General features: G+C 43.6%; 1 protein-coding gene and 1 non-coding gene across 8 annotated transcripts in view; both read right to left on the reverse strand.

The window, feature by feature from the left end:
- PROM1 (prominin 1) overlaps positions 1-14,624 on the reverse strand; it is a 105,550-nt gene that overhangs the window by 21,764 nt on the left and 69,162 nt on the right. For all 7 annotated transcript variants that reach the window (XM_076001106.1, XM_076001105.1, XM_076001104.1 and 4 more), the window contains 5 exons: positions 12,805-12,964; positions 10,445-10,597; positions 6,931-7,054; positions 3,924-4,027; positions 5-89 (listed from right to left, as the gene is read on the reverse strand). In XM_076001106.1, the coding sequence (XP_075857221.1) occupies positions 5-89; positions 3,924-4,027; positions 6,931-7,054; positions 10,445-10,597; positions 12,805-12,964 (626 nt within the window). The remainder of the gene's footprint in view (positions 1-4; positions 90-3,923; positions 4,028-6,930; positions 7,055-10,444; positions 10,598-12,804; positions 12,965-14,624) is intronic.
- Positions 12,530-12,640, reverse strand: LOC142870317 (U6 spliceosomal RNA). The gene has a single exon (XR_012918740.1). It is a non-coding gene; the product is annotated as a U6 spliceosomal RNA (small nuclear RNA).

Genomic DNA, 14,624 nt, shown 5'->3' on the forward strand with positions numbered 1-14,624 from the left:
TTGCCTGGGCAATGTTGAGTTGTTTGCTGATATTGAAGCGATTATCCAGTTGAAGAGTGGCATAAATGCCTCTATTGTTCTTGCAGTCACTGTGGGAACACACAGAGAAATCATGACCCAGAAAAGGAGCTACCTCTATACACTGCTGAAGATGAAAAGAAACAGTCACTGTTTGTTCAATCTGTGACCACAGAAGTGGATCTGGATGTCCCCAGGGGCCACATGCATCCTCACCTAGCACGCGCCACCCTCGACTTCTTTCCCCAGTTTACTAACAGCCCCATTTGTGGAAGAGATATAAGATTGATAAATACGTCCCTCCATCCATCTCCTTTGTGCTGTTTCCAGTACGGCTGTGGACAAGTTTACAAATTGGGAAGAAATACATTCTCATTTTAAAAAATACAAAATGATACTTGCTAGAAAGAGGTGTGCTACAAAGTATGTTTTGGGCTTTATGGAAAAAATGCCTACAGGACTGAGCTAAGGAGGGTGGGCCTCATCGAATGCATAATTCCAGCCCCAAAGATAGCTACAAGCCCTGAAGGTGGAGACTCTTCCTTGCACGGCAGTCAGAGCCCGCCACCCTGATGGCTGCCTGGGAGAAGCAACTTTCCTCCACTCCAGGTGTGATGCTCCCCTCCAAGGAACAAGTGGGCTGGTGTTGTTGGGACTTAGAGCGTGGTGCACGTACAACCAGAGGTAAAACTAGAGAGTTCTTCAGGAGCCAGAATCACGGAGAGCTGCCAAGGTAGGCTAAGAAGCTTGGCCTTGACCTCACCACCAGCCTAGGGATGGTGGACAGGTTCAACCGTGCACAGAAGTGTCAATGGATTGCTAATGTCTGCCTAGAGCCCGTTGCCCACGAGGAGCCTGAGGCTCCCTGTGGTAAGCAGAAGACCACAGCTGATTAGCAATGTCTGCCATGAGTGCAGATGGGAAACACGTGCAACTGTTCAGCTGTCTCTTTGCCAGAGGTCAGGGGAACCCTTGCAATTTAGGCAAGAAGTGACATTTGTCATTAGATCACATCACATTCCTGGATGTTTGGATGTTGGAATGGGAAGCGGGGAGAGAGAAGAAGGAGATCGATTTAAGAAAGATTTAGAAGGTAAAGTCTACAAGTAACATTTATAGTATTGGGTTTGGGACAAAAATTCATTCCAAGTGCTGTATCCAGAAACTCAGTTTTCACTGCCATGGGCTCAGTAATGGAAACAAGGACTTTTCTCTGTCCCTGTACTTTGTACTCAGCCTGAAAGTGACAGTGGGATTTTAAAAATCTCTCGAAGGAAAGGCTGTTGCCACCTACCTCCCTGCCTTTCCCTGTGCCCCTTGCTCAGCCTGGATGCCTTTTTTAATTCTCCTTTGTCCACTCAATCCCTACTAACACATTACGATCAGCTCAGGAGCCAGCTCTCTCAGGAAGCCCTTCCTAATTCTCCCATTCCCAAGCTGCATGAGATGCCCTCCTTGAGCTTCTACAGTAACCTCAGTACATTTCTATCACCTGTAAGTATTGCCCCATTCTAGAACGCTTCTTTATGGATCTACCTTCCTACTAGGTTTTCCAAGACAGCAGGATCACAGTCCAATTCAACTCTGTATAATATCTCAGGTATCCTCAGTTACTCAGGATCCTCATACAACAACAAAAGTAGTTGTTAACATGGTACCTAGTTCATAGTGTTGTGGATGTTAAAGAAGTTTATGTACACAATAGTTTCCAAGCAGTCTTGGCACACAGAAAGTGCCATCTCTTATAATTTGTTAACATTACCATTCCTACTACTTAGCATTGAATTCACTTATTGTATAGCAGAAACAAACAGTAACTACAGGTGGGCACAATGTGTGTTGCTTTCGTGGTGCACTGAAGGCCCTGACTTCAACACAACTTAATATATCAATGTTAAAACATTGCACTTGTACCCTATGAATATACACAAATGAAAAATAAATGGGTAAAAGAATCCAGTAATGACATAGCTATATTTGTTTTAAAATAACTTCTGTGGGTCAGCTAGAAGAACAAATGACTGACCATTTATTAATTAAATGCATGCATATTTGAAAATGTTTTAAAAAGTGCAAAAAGAATTGCAATGCCTGAAAATCTGACAATTCACAAAATGCTTAAGACGTCTCTAGAGCGTCGAATGATGGCTAATACTACTAAGTTATATAATAATACCAGGCAGAGGGCTAACATTTGCTTCAACTTGCATAAAGAAACTCTAAGAGGATAATAGGAACACTGAGAATGGTGGTTTCCGTGTAGGGGATGGGAAAGGCCCCAGGGCAGATGGGCACCTGTGTCTGCCACCTCTGAGACATTCTGCTCTCAATGTGAGACACTATCACCCTGTGTATTTTCAGTTTCATTCGCTAAGAACACACTGTGTTAATGCACACATCCTCTCGCCCTCTGGTCTCACCGTGGGTAGAAATAAAAATGTCATCGGTGTTTAAAACGCATTCTGTGAATTGGTTTCAAATATTCTTAAAGTGACTTCCTTCCCCAGGGCTCAGAGCAGACAGCTGCCTGTGGGTTTGCACTGAAGATCGGACACCTAAGACCATAAACCATCAGACCGGGAGGCAGATTTCACCATCTGGCAAATGTGCATGATGCAAAGTGAGCAAAGAGTCACCCTAGACTTAGGAGGAAAGGAATATTATATACTGTTTGGGGGCTGCTTCAAAAGCTGAACTGAAGTGCAAAAAATCCCCAGTATTTCTCTAGGAGAAGCTTAAGCAAGAGAGAGACTGTCAGTTGCTCAGGAATCAGGGCAGGGGGCAGTTTGGTCCCTGTCTTGACGGATGAGAGAGGGTGTGGGGGCCCAGGGGGGAATTCTCCCGGCACACAGAGGTCGCCAGGCTCTTTCATGTGAGAATGTGCCTGTCTGGCTATGGGATCTTCAAACACACATATTTAATGGAGCTGAGAAGGACAGAACAGGACTCAGGCTATGCAGCCTGGAAGAGGATGTGCTAGGAAGAAGGAACATGTTTCCAGGGGAAACAGCTCACCCCACTGAGACCTCACCACGACAGAGAAGGCATCTCCCCTTCTTGGGAGGTGCAAAGGGGCAAAACGACAGAAAGGTGAAAAAGGGTTTCCATCACACAGGAAAACAATCCGTGGCACATCACAAATGCATCAGGTGGGAACTTGAAAATTCAAGAAAGGTTTAAAACGTTTAGGGAAATCTGAGTATCAGATCTCCAAAGATATTAGTGCTAGCGGTTACATTACAATGTTCTGCCAGCATTCTTCTGTGTCAAAGATGGGAAGATGCATGTAGATGAACAATCATAAAAACAGATATTATTTTATCAAGTTCTCATGCTATGTCAGGCACAGTTCTAATCTCATGTTTTTCACTTAACCCTAAAACAACCTCGGGGTGAGAATTCCTATTGTCGTGACCCCTACTGAATTGCCCAAGGTGACAGAGCCTCCAGGAACGGGGCCGGGATTGGAGCCCAGGAGACCAGATTAGGCTGGTCAGCCCCTCGACATGCATCGCTATTATCTTGTTGGTGATTTCAGCCCATTTGCGATTTGGACCCATTCACTTAATTCTTGTTATACAGCTTTTACTGTGGGCACGGTGGCTCTTGAACAATAATAGTTCTCACAGGGCCCCATTAATTCATCTTAGGTCCAGCGAGTGCCAGGCATTACTGGAGAGAGAGACCTTGACACATCCCATTCTGAGGTCTCAAAGGCTTTCAGGGGAAGGACTGTCTTTTCAGCACCACTTCTACTATTTCTTTGCTAGGACTAGAGAACAGCCTACCTCTGAAACTGGAAAGTCATACCATTAAGATTAAAAAAAAAACACATCGAAAGCAAAATTCTCATTGTGGAGAAAGAACATTTTAAGAAGCAAAATGCATACGGCAATTATTGTTACCTGTAAACTTGTCCAAAAGTGAGGTTAATATCTGATTTATTATATATGATGCCAGAGAGATAGTATTGCCAATTTTCATTTAGTAAATAGGGTGTGTCCAAAACCTAGAACAAATTAAAAAGCGTTTTTTTTTAAAAAAAAAACAAAACAGTTTTATACTAACATACACACATACAATAAAATCAATATTCTGTTAATATATATTTTTCAGATTTTTCTCGTTGATCTTCAACTTAAAACTAGAAAATAACAGTGTGATTGGGATAAATCAGTTGGCCGCTGGATGGCATTAGTAAGAATTATTGAAATTACTTTTTTTTTTTAGAACTGTTAACTTTATTTGAATAAGACAACATGTTAGAAAAGGAATGGAGTAGACAATTTGATTCAGAATAGCTAATATAAAGCCATGAAGCAGCGGACCCAGCTCTTCATTACTTGTCTCTGGACAAAATAAAACTCACACAGTTGCTGCCCCTGCACCATATATATTTAAGAGGGGTAAGTTAGTGCAAGCTGTGTGTGTGTTTGAGAAGTATAAATGGTTTTGAAATATCCCCTATGTTTTAAGAATTACCTTTTAAAGATTCAATCCTGTATGGGAGATTAAGAAACCTGGCTTGATGTCTTCTTATTATCTTTTTTTTTTTTGAGACACAGTCTTACTCTGTTGCCCAGGCTAGAGTGAGTGCTGTGGCGTCAGCCTAGCTCACAGCAACCTCAAACTCCTGGGCTCAAGCAATTCTTCTGCCTCAGCCTCCCGGGTAGCTGGGACTACAGGCATGCGCCAGCCACCATGCCTGGCTAATTTTTTCTGTATATATTAGTTGGCCAATTAATTTCTTTCTATTTATAATAGAGACGGGGTCTTGCTCTTGCTCAGGCTGGTTTCGAACTCCTGACCTTGAGCAATCTGCCCGATTCCAGGTGTGTGAGCCACCGCACCCGGCCTCTTATTATCTTTTATCAAGAGACCAAATGTAGATAATTTATTTGATGCATCAATGCTCTCAATTTAATCTCCCTCCACCAACTGAATAACTATTAGGTTATTAAGTATGAAATGTCTGATTTCCTTAAGTACTAAGTTTGACAGTTGATATCTGACATTTCACTTTGACATTTCTTGGCGTCGTTTTTTTGTTTTTTTTTTTTGTTTTTGGTGAAGGTACATCCTCATTCTTTCAAATGCGCATTTTGGCTTGTGATTATCTTTCAAATTTTTTTTTTAGAGAAATTTTTGTGAAACCATGGATAAGTCAACAATGCATGTTATTTTCGAATATGAGTTCTGTTGTGGAACCAATGCAGTGCAGACAGCTCAAAATATCAACGAAGTGTTTGGGAAGGATGTGGCTAATGAATGCACAGTATGTTGATAGTTTGAGAAGTTCCACTCTGGTGATTTTAATCTTGAAAATGAGCCACGTGGGTGACCCGAGACCAAGGCGGATAATAATGAACTGAAAGCTGTAGTGGAAGCGAATCCATCTCAACCTATGTGTGAATTAGCAGCAAGGTTTGACCTTAGTATTGCAATAATATTGGACTATTTGAAACAAATCAGCAAGGTAAAGAAGCTGGGTAGATGGATACTGCATGAATTAAATGAGCATCAGAAGAGAAATAAGTTCGAGGCTTGCCTTTCATTGCTGTCACAACATAAAGGCGAACCATTTCTATACTGTATCGATACGAGTGATGGAAAATGGATTCTTTTTGACAATCACAAGTGTTTGGCACAGCAGTTGGGTAAAAACAAAGTGCCGAAACACAGTCCAAAGCCGATTATTCATCAAAAAAAGCTAATGGTGTCCATCTGGTGGTCCAGCGCTGGTATTACCCACTAGAGCTTCATGAAATCTGGTCAATCAATTACAGCGGACGTCTACTGCAACCAACTGGATGAAATGATGAGGATGCTTGTGATTAAGCGGCCGAGGCTGGTCAATAGAGACAGGCAAGACCACATGTCACAAAAAACAACGCTGCTCAAACTAGAGGCTTGACTTGGAAATTCTCTATCATCTACCGTATTCACCAGATCTTTCACCAACTGACTACCACTTCTTCCAGGCTTTGGACCACTTCTTGCAAGGAAAAATATTCAATTCTCAACAAGCTGTGGAAAACGCCTTTTACAATTTCGTCGCCACTCGCTCTCCAGGCTTCCTCTCTGCTGGCATAAGCAAGCTAACTTTAAGATGCCAAAACTGTGTTGACAGTTTAGGCGCCATACTTTGATTAATTCTACTGCTTCTTGTTTGAGATACAATAAACTACACTTTTGATTCAAAATCGAACATTTCATATTTAATGACCTAATAAGATACCATGACAACATGTGGTCACCTTAGTAGTCATCCACTTAATTTCATAAGAGATTTGAGGTGGAAAACATGTATATAATAGAAGAGGGAAATAGAAATATATTTTAAAAATCAGAATCTGGGGAAAACCCTGCAAATCCAAAGTTAGAAGCCAGACACTTAGACTAAAACTTTTTCATTAATGAAGAAAGCAAAACTGCCCACTGGCCCCTCGAGTCTGTGGTAGTTCGCCTTAGAGGGAGAAAGTGAAGCTTGAATTCGACTCCTAACTGCCCTGTAGGACCGTCAGGGACAACCCTCTGCCACAAGGCATGCACTCTATCAGTCTCTTTCCCTTCAAATTTAAGGCCCAAATCGTCTGTCTGGACATCTTTGTAAAGTCCTGGAGTTTTCAACCACATTTGGAAACTACTAAGGAGAATTTTATTCTCCCAGGATATTACAATCCACATTGATCAATAGCCTTAATTCCTGGCACTGATTTCACTTAAAATAAGAACACTATCATATATATATATTTTTTTTTCTTGCTCTTACAAATAGAAAATATCTCAACTTGTTGAACTTAAACCAAACTGCTCATGTGTTTGCACTGCCCTTGAAGTAATCCACAAGGTATGGGGAAATCCAAATTCCTGTGCAAGTCTCCCCTTAATGGGTAGAAAAACCATATTTACCTTGAATATCTTTCTGTTTGCATAAGATTCACAGATCAATTTTTCCACATTTGTGCCAATGACAAAAGTCACAATCACGATGATCATCAATATCCAGCAAAAGAGGAAACTTAATCCGACCCCGCTGGAAAAGAATAGAAATAAAGTTAGTAATTCTATAAGGAATGATTCAATATTACCTACCATCACTTACTAAATCTACCTCTTCAATGTATGAAGTGCACCTGGAGTCTACAGCATTTCGCAGGTTAAACAGTTCAGCCTACCCAGTGGTGAAGAGAGAAAGTGGTCAGCATGGTGACAAGTATGGAACCCTCTCAGTGACAAAGTGCCTGGTCTACTGGCCGTCTAGCATGGTCCTAGGCCGTCTAGGACTCTGGACTTGGGTGAATGAATCAATGCTTTGTGCAAAGGATACAGTGGGTGGAGGTCCTGAGGCAGGAAATGTACCTGTGAGAGTCTGAAAGGGCCAACCTGGCTCTGCATCCAGAGTGATGGTGGAAGAGTGACAGCACCTGCTCCAAGGCAGGCAGGGGTGTCCTGGATAGGACCCAGGGGACCCAGGGAGGGGGAGACTCTGAGGGGCTGAAAACACAGGAGGAACACAACTCGCTTTCCCTCTGAGTAAGAACTCTCTTGGCATAGTATGAAGGATGGTTGGACAGGTGCCAAGGGGGGGTGGATGGGATGCCACCGCGGAGGCCATCATCACAGCCCAGATGGTGGCCTGATGAGGTGGGAGGGGCAGAGAAAGTCAGTGGATAACAAGAGATATAACCCAGGAGGTGGCAGCAGCAGGACAAGGTGAAGAGCCGTGTTTGAGAGGCAAAGGACAGGAAGGTCCCCAAGAGCGAGGCCAGGGAGCACTGGTGCTCTGGAGAGGCAGAGAAGGTGGGGCAGATGTGGTCTTGTTGACAGTGAGACATTGCCTGGAGACACTGTGTAGGAGACAGACACGTGTTGGAGCTCAGATATCTGGGTTGGAGACATATGTTAATTAGCTTAGAAATGACCTCATATCCCTGGGGCTGGCTTGGAGAGACAAGCAGCCTAGGCCTGGGTCTGGAGGACCACGACATTTAGAGAACAGGTGGCGGAAGGAGAGCCAGCTAACAAGACTGGGATGAGGAATCAGAGAAGTTGGATGTGATGTCACCGAAGGGGACAACTGAAAATAACTCCTTCACTCCAAATAACAGGTAACACTGCCAGCCTTTGTTTCCTAAATAGGCACAGACCTAGATCATGGTTGGGGGGACCACTGCCCCAGGTCTGTTTATCTAGTTTAGTGAGGTAAGAATGGCTAATGTGTATTGAAAGTATTGTAAAGAAGGAGGAGAAGGAGGAGGAGGAAAATGAAAACAAGAAGGATCAAAAGAAGGTGAAGAGGAACTAGAAGAAAAATATACAACAAAGACTGTATGTGCCCAGTGGAACCTAAAATATTGATTATCTGGCCCTTCGCAGAAAAAGCTTGCTCCCCCCTGATGTGCATGGTTATAATAATACATACATAATTTTCTAAGCCTCTTTCAAATATATTATCTTAGAAACTTTTGTCAACAAATCAGGGTAACTCAGCGCTTCAATGGCTACATGATCTTCCACACGTGGACATATTGGGACTTAATAGCCTACTCCTCTACACCTGGACATTTAGGCTATCCCCAATGCTTCACTGTTATAGCTTAAACTGCAAAAGCACTTTCCTGCTCATGATGCTTTTTCCATAATTTGATCTACTTTTTTAACATAGTTTCAAAAAAAAAAAAAAAGGAGGGAATTATTGGGCAAAGAACATCATGATCTTTTTACAGCCTTTGCTATAGCCTGACAAATTACTTTCTGTAACTTTGGAAAGTGCCACCGGCCATATAAACGTGCCCAGTTCGTGACACCTATGGCTGCTCTTGGCATCATCTTCCAGAGCTGATATGGGGTTTTTTTTTTTGTTTTTTTTTTTAATTTTTTCCCAGGAAAAGGCAGTGAGAGGGTTTTTTTTTTAATGAGCTTCAATACACCAGATTCTTGCTATCTCTGTTAGATCCCCTTATCTCTAGGCAAAACCTCCTATGACCCCCTGCAACAGATAATAAATACTTTTACCACTGCATCATATTCAGCCCCTGAAATGTTCCCAGGGCCCTTGGAAGATTATAGGGTCAGAGAAGAGCCGGGGCTCTCTGCTTTTCCTCCTTCCAGATCTTTCACTGGCATCATTTTGGGAGATAAGCATTCCTGCTTGATTTTCCAAAAAGCCATCCTCTTGATTGGATTGCGTCATGTTTTTAAAGAGGAATGGTGTTTTGGTTGCAGCAGCAAGTAAACAGTTTTCAAGAAGGAACTGCATGCTTCTAATTAGTCTGATCAGACTGGCTGTACTTATATAATCTCCCCCCTTTGCAATTATCCAGTGGTTTACCAGATGCCTCGAGAGGCAGAGAATTCTGCCAAGCATAGCTGAGCACGCCATGCTGAGCAGTGAGGCTCGCCAGTAAAGAAGTAATAGCCACCCTAAGCCTACAGACCAGCTGAAATGCGTCTGACCACAGCTGACAGTTGCCAGCCTTTTTCTTGCTCCTGAGATAAATCCTGTTGCTCCCCCAGCCATGAGTTTCCATGTCTGCAGAAGGATCATATCTAAACTGAAGGGGCTTTTAGCCTCCATCAGTTTGTTGATGACTTTCCTGGTTATTCTTTCTCTGAAGCTATCCATCACATTTTTTGGTTGTATCCCTTAAAAAAGTGTGAATAGAATTTTAATGAAGAATGCACTTTTTCAGAGCAATTTATTCCATCCTTCAAGCAGTTAAAAAGATGGGATACACACACACACACACACACACACACACACACACACACACACACACTCACCACTAAAACACTGACAAAACAGCCAAGTATTAGGGGCGTGCTTTTTCATACCCTGCTACAGTAAAGGTTTTCTCAAACACATGAACTTGGAGGTGAATGTTTCCCAAGCAGGAACAAGTGCTCCAGGCTGCTACGGGCTCACCTCTCCCTGGCACCTCACACCTGTTCTCTTCCCTAATCTCTAGGCTACTTGTCTAAATCCCAAGGATGCTGGGCTGTCAACCTCTGATTTAAATCAAGTGTCTAGAGTTTCAAGCCAGCAATCCTGATGACCATACAGGATACTGTCTGACAAGGGTTCAGCTCAGCATCTGGTGAATGAATGAATGAATAAAAACAGAATCAAGAAAGCAAACCTGGAAGAGAGGATTTCCATGATGGCTGCTTTTAAAAGGAGCCCGCCATACATAAACAGTGTGTTTAAGCTTGTCTATCGCAGTGCAATCAATTTACAGTTTTCTCTTACTTTTTACACTTGATGAAAGCACCAATGAAATATCAAGGAAGGTATAATCACAGCAAAACCTCTCCTGTGCTGGAACCCAGAGTGTGTGGCCCAGAGGGCTCCAGGTTCGTGGAAGAACCTGCTCTCCTCCCTGCACTTCCCCCCGCAACGTGGCAAAGAGGAGCCCACACTCACACCATGAGGAAGACGCCTCCGGTGTGGGAGACGCAGCCCCGCCTGGTGGGGGTGGCGTGCCTGTCGTAGCCGCACACGCCGCACAGTAAGCCCAGGTAATAGTAGATGGCAATGAGGGTGAGCAAACAGCAGACGACCAAGCCGCCCAGCCACCTGGTGAAGCAAGCACAGAGTTATTCCACGTGAAACGGGGGGACAGCCATCATGACACAACAACCACTGGACTAAGACTGGGAGCAGGTGGGTAATTCGTAGCTGTCCAGTAGTAGAGGCCTCGGTCAATTCCTCAGGTGGTGATACTGTTATATGAAAATATCCCTTCCCACCCTCAGTCACCCGACTCAACAAACTGAGAAACTTCTATTTTTTATCTTTGCTTTGACGTGCTCTCTCAGCGGTCGGTGGTTGTGGGATTACTGCTTCTTTCCTCTGCCTTTGCTTCCCAAGGTGTCACGTGGGACTCGTAGGTGGGTCTTACTGAGCTTCTCCAAGGTTACTGGTGAAAATACACCTAAGACTTTTAAGTTCTTTCAAGGTACCTGGTGCTGTAAGTGCCTCTTACAATGATGATGGCATGTGGATAGATCATGGTGAGACTACAGATAAGGAAACACTGGACTCTCTTCCCTGGCCTTTCTCTAAAATACTGGATGGTTTGCAGGAATATTTGGGGCTATTGTGTTCTTTACTGAACTAGAAACACTCTATGTGGCAGGTGCATGGAATATTTAGAATTTTATGAGCATCCTAAATCAAATGCCTGCAGAATGCAAATCTCCATTTCATAATGGTCCTGGGAGACATTTTAGGACAACGGATCCTCAATTAGCTCTTACTGGCATTCCTGGAATATATGACAACCTTTCCCAGCAGGGAGGGACACTCAAGGTTAGTGATGCTTCCCAACATTGAAGACACTAAAAACCAAAGAATTTACTTCTGCTTGGTGCCTCTTGACAAAAGTCGCCACTAAAGCTTTTCATTCAATTAAGAGCAATCTCGGTAATTATAATAATAGCCACCAGCAGCCACTCTGTGGAGATTTGTTCCAGACACTGAGGACACAAAATTAAATAAGCCATGGAGTCTGGCCTCAGAAAACTTTTAGAGTTAAAGAATCATCTGCTTAGTTAAATTTCTTTTTCAAATAAGCTTATCGTCTCAGGGCAGTGGGAGGAGGAGGGGAGACGGGTGGCAGCCAGGTAGACAAATAACTATACTATTCTTTCTTATTTGTGTAACTCTGACCTCTGATGAGATTGTGAGCTCATCGAGGAAAGGGTCTGTCTTATGTTTGTCCTGAGACCTGCTGGGGTGACCGAGCCCCACAGTAGAAACATGGCGGGTGCCCCTTGAAGCTTGTTGATTATACGACAATGACTAAGAGCAGAGCCAGATGGGGTTTCAAAACCCACCTCTGCCATATTCTAGCTGGCCTTACATCAGTCACTTCTCTGAGCCCCAATTTCCTTTTCTACGAAACAGGGTTATGGATGGAACACAACGAAGAGGATTTTTGTGAGTCCATTTTGAAATGTCCTGTGGAAAGTGCTTGGTGAACACACTGAAACTGTCCCCTAAATGCCAGCAATTGTTGTCATTATTTTATTATTTATCTCATGATCTTTTATAAGAAATAACCCAAAGAAGAGTGAGTCTCTGGACTCCCCCAGGGGCTTGGGCTTGGGCTTGGGCGGTATGAGTGGTTCTAGTGACAGGTCATGGGGCTGCACCCTTCAGAGAGCAAAGCGAAGCTTGTATCTCAGACAATCATCTAAATATTCTGAGCCCTCAAGTCCTCCCATCTCCAGAGCTCTGGTAGGGACGTCCACTGTCCTATCCCAGGGCCAAACCCCACTGCCCACATCATCTAATGGGGGAACAAACACTGGAAACAACAGCTGCTCACCCAAGCTCTGGGGGCAATTTTCTGGTTTCGAGTCTCAGCTAAGAAGATGCTCTTTCACTAAGAACCAGCTTCTAAGTATTTATTTTATAAACCAATGCAAAAAAGAATATTTCCTCAAATTATAAATTGTTGAATATTTAGCTCAAGAACTTCCAGTCTTCAACTTTTTTATTTTTTTTAATATGGAACGCTTCACAAATTTACATGTCATCCTTACACAAGGGTCACGCTGAATTCTCTGTATCATTCCAATTTTGGTACATGTGCTGCTTTGCCTAAGCAAGCACTTCAACTTGTTTAATGACCATAAACATGGGTTACCGCATATCGGGTCATGAACCCTTTGTACAATTTGCTCTCGTAAGACTATCCTAGCGGTAATGTCACATTTTTATCCTTTCCCTACCAATGTCCACCCTGCTAGTAATATGAGCTCAAAGGAGGCACTCACCAGTATGAATCATATTCTTCCCATTTGTGTAAATTGCTGTTGACGTAACTTTCAGTGTTGTTAATATAAACAGCAAATGTGGACAATGTTTTCTCAATAGGAATCCGTTGGGTGACACGGTCGACACTCGAACCGATGGTATTCAACATGCCTTTGACATCTGCAAACAGAGATACCTAGATTATGCGTTTGCAAACATGGAGGAAACAAAAACTTTGTTTCAGAACCAGACAGAAAAGGCTGACCCACTCTAAGGTGTTCCCATGGTATGTATGCGTTTAAAATATGACATTTCTACAACAAGCATGAATATAGCCAAGACCACCAAAGAGCAATTATTTAACAAAACAGCAAGCTGTGAGCGCTGACGTTGATGAGATGGTGCTGCAGGCAAGCCAGAGCAGGAAGGCCAGACTTTTCTTCTCCTTCTTACGTCACTGAAAAAATGGGTCCGGGTGATTAAAACGTGCAGTGTACGCACAGTGTGCCGGGCACGTCTATGAATGTTGATGCATGTATTCTGCCGTGGTAGACATTCTCTTATTGTCCACATTACTAACCGTGATCCTGAGGCCCCACGAAGTGAAATTACTTCCCTGTATGTATGTCTCTTTTTCAGAAAGCACGGGTAAGGGGATGGACTCGTGGGTGTGTCTAACGCTAACGCCCCCGTTACGTGAATTTGGAAAAATAATTTAATAATCATAATAACTCTTCCATCTAAGAAACTGCATTCAGGAACACAGCGATTCTCCGGGACCATTTTTTGAACAAGTAACCCCAGGTGATACTTTTGTTAACATTTTATTTGACTCACACCACTGGGACTTAATTAACCAAGTATATCTGTGTCTCCTAAGTGCAAAAGGCCATAGTATTCCCAGGGGTCAAACAGTCTCTGCTGATGTCCATCCTGATTTCTCAGAGAGGAGATAAGCTCAGAGAAACTCCAGCTTTCTGGAAAGTGTCCATCAGGATCCTAGACGAGGGCTCCCACGTGTTCTGAAGTCGGCTTTACCCACAGTGATTCTTGACGTGGACATACTAAGAACACACTAATCAGTTAAAAGCCCACTGATTCTGAAAGAGAGTAAATCTCTTTGTAGCAGCAGAGAGAAGATGAACAGTTCTCAAAACATGATCCCGGGGCTCCCGGCGAACTCCAGACAGATGGTATAGATGGCAGCACGGTCCAAAATGTAATTACATAAAAACAATGGGAACCTTCTTAAAAGTGTTTCTTTTTTACACATATGTGCGACATCTAGAAGTCAAAGCTCCAGAAATGAGCGGCTAAGCGTCAGGTGTTCACAAGTGGCTCATAAAGGACTGTTAGTCTACAGTGGCTCGTTGCTATCTCCAAATGGCTTGTGCAGGAAAATACCTGCGGGTCCCCAACCAGGATGTCTCAGTGGGTTTCTTTTTAACTCTGGGCTTTTGAAAGATGTGATACACAGATTCCCATCCTCGAGGAACAGTTCCTGGGGCCCCTGTCTGCTTCTCAGCCTGTCTTGTCCTCAAGCAGGACACACCTGCCCCGCCTCACCAGCGCTGGCGACGCTGCATTTAGCTGGGGTTCTCTCTCAGCAAATACCCTCCTCGGCCTCGGTTTAGATGTCCCGTTTTCCGGGCAGCCTTCCACCAGCCTCTCCCCACCTGGGTTCCCCTGTGCATACCCGGCCGCGGTACCCGAGTGTGATGACGGGCCGTGTGTACGTGCCCTGCTAAAAAACAGGCCTGATGCGCCTCACGGCCCAGCGCCTCTCAGAGCCTGGCACAGGGTCTGCACTGCAAGACATGTTCAGGCAGGGACCAGATGG

This window comes from Microcebus murinus, chromosome 3, assembly GCF_040939455.1.
Source record: "Microcebus murinus isolate Inina chromosome 3, M.murinus_Inina_mat1.0, whole genome shotgun sequence".
NCBI lineage: Eukaryota > Metazoa > Chordata > Mammalia > Primates > Cheirogaleidae > Microcebus > Microcebus murinus.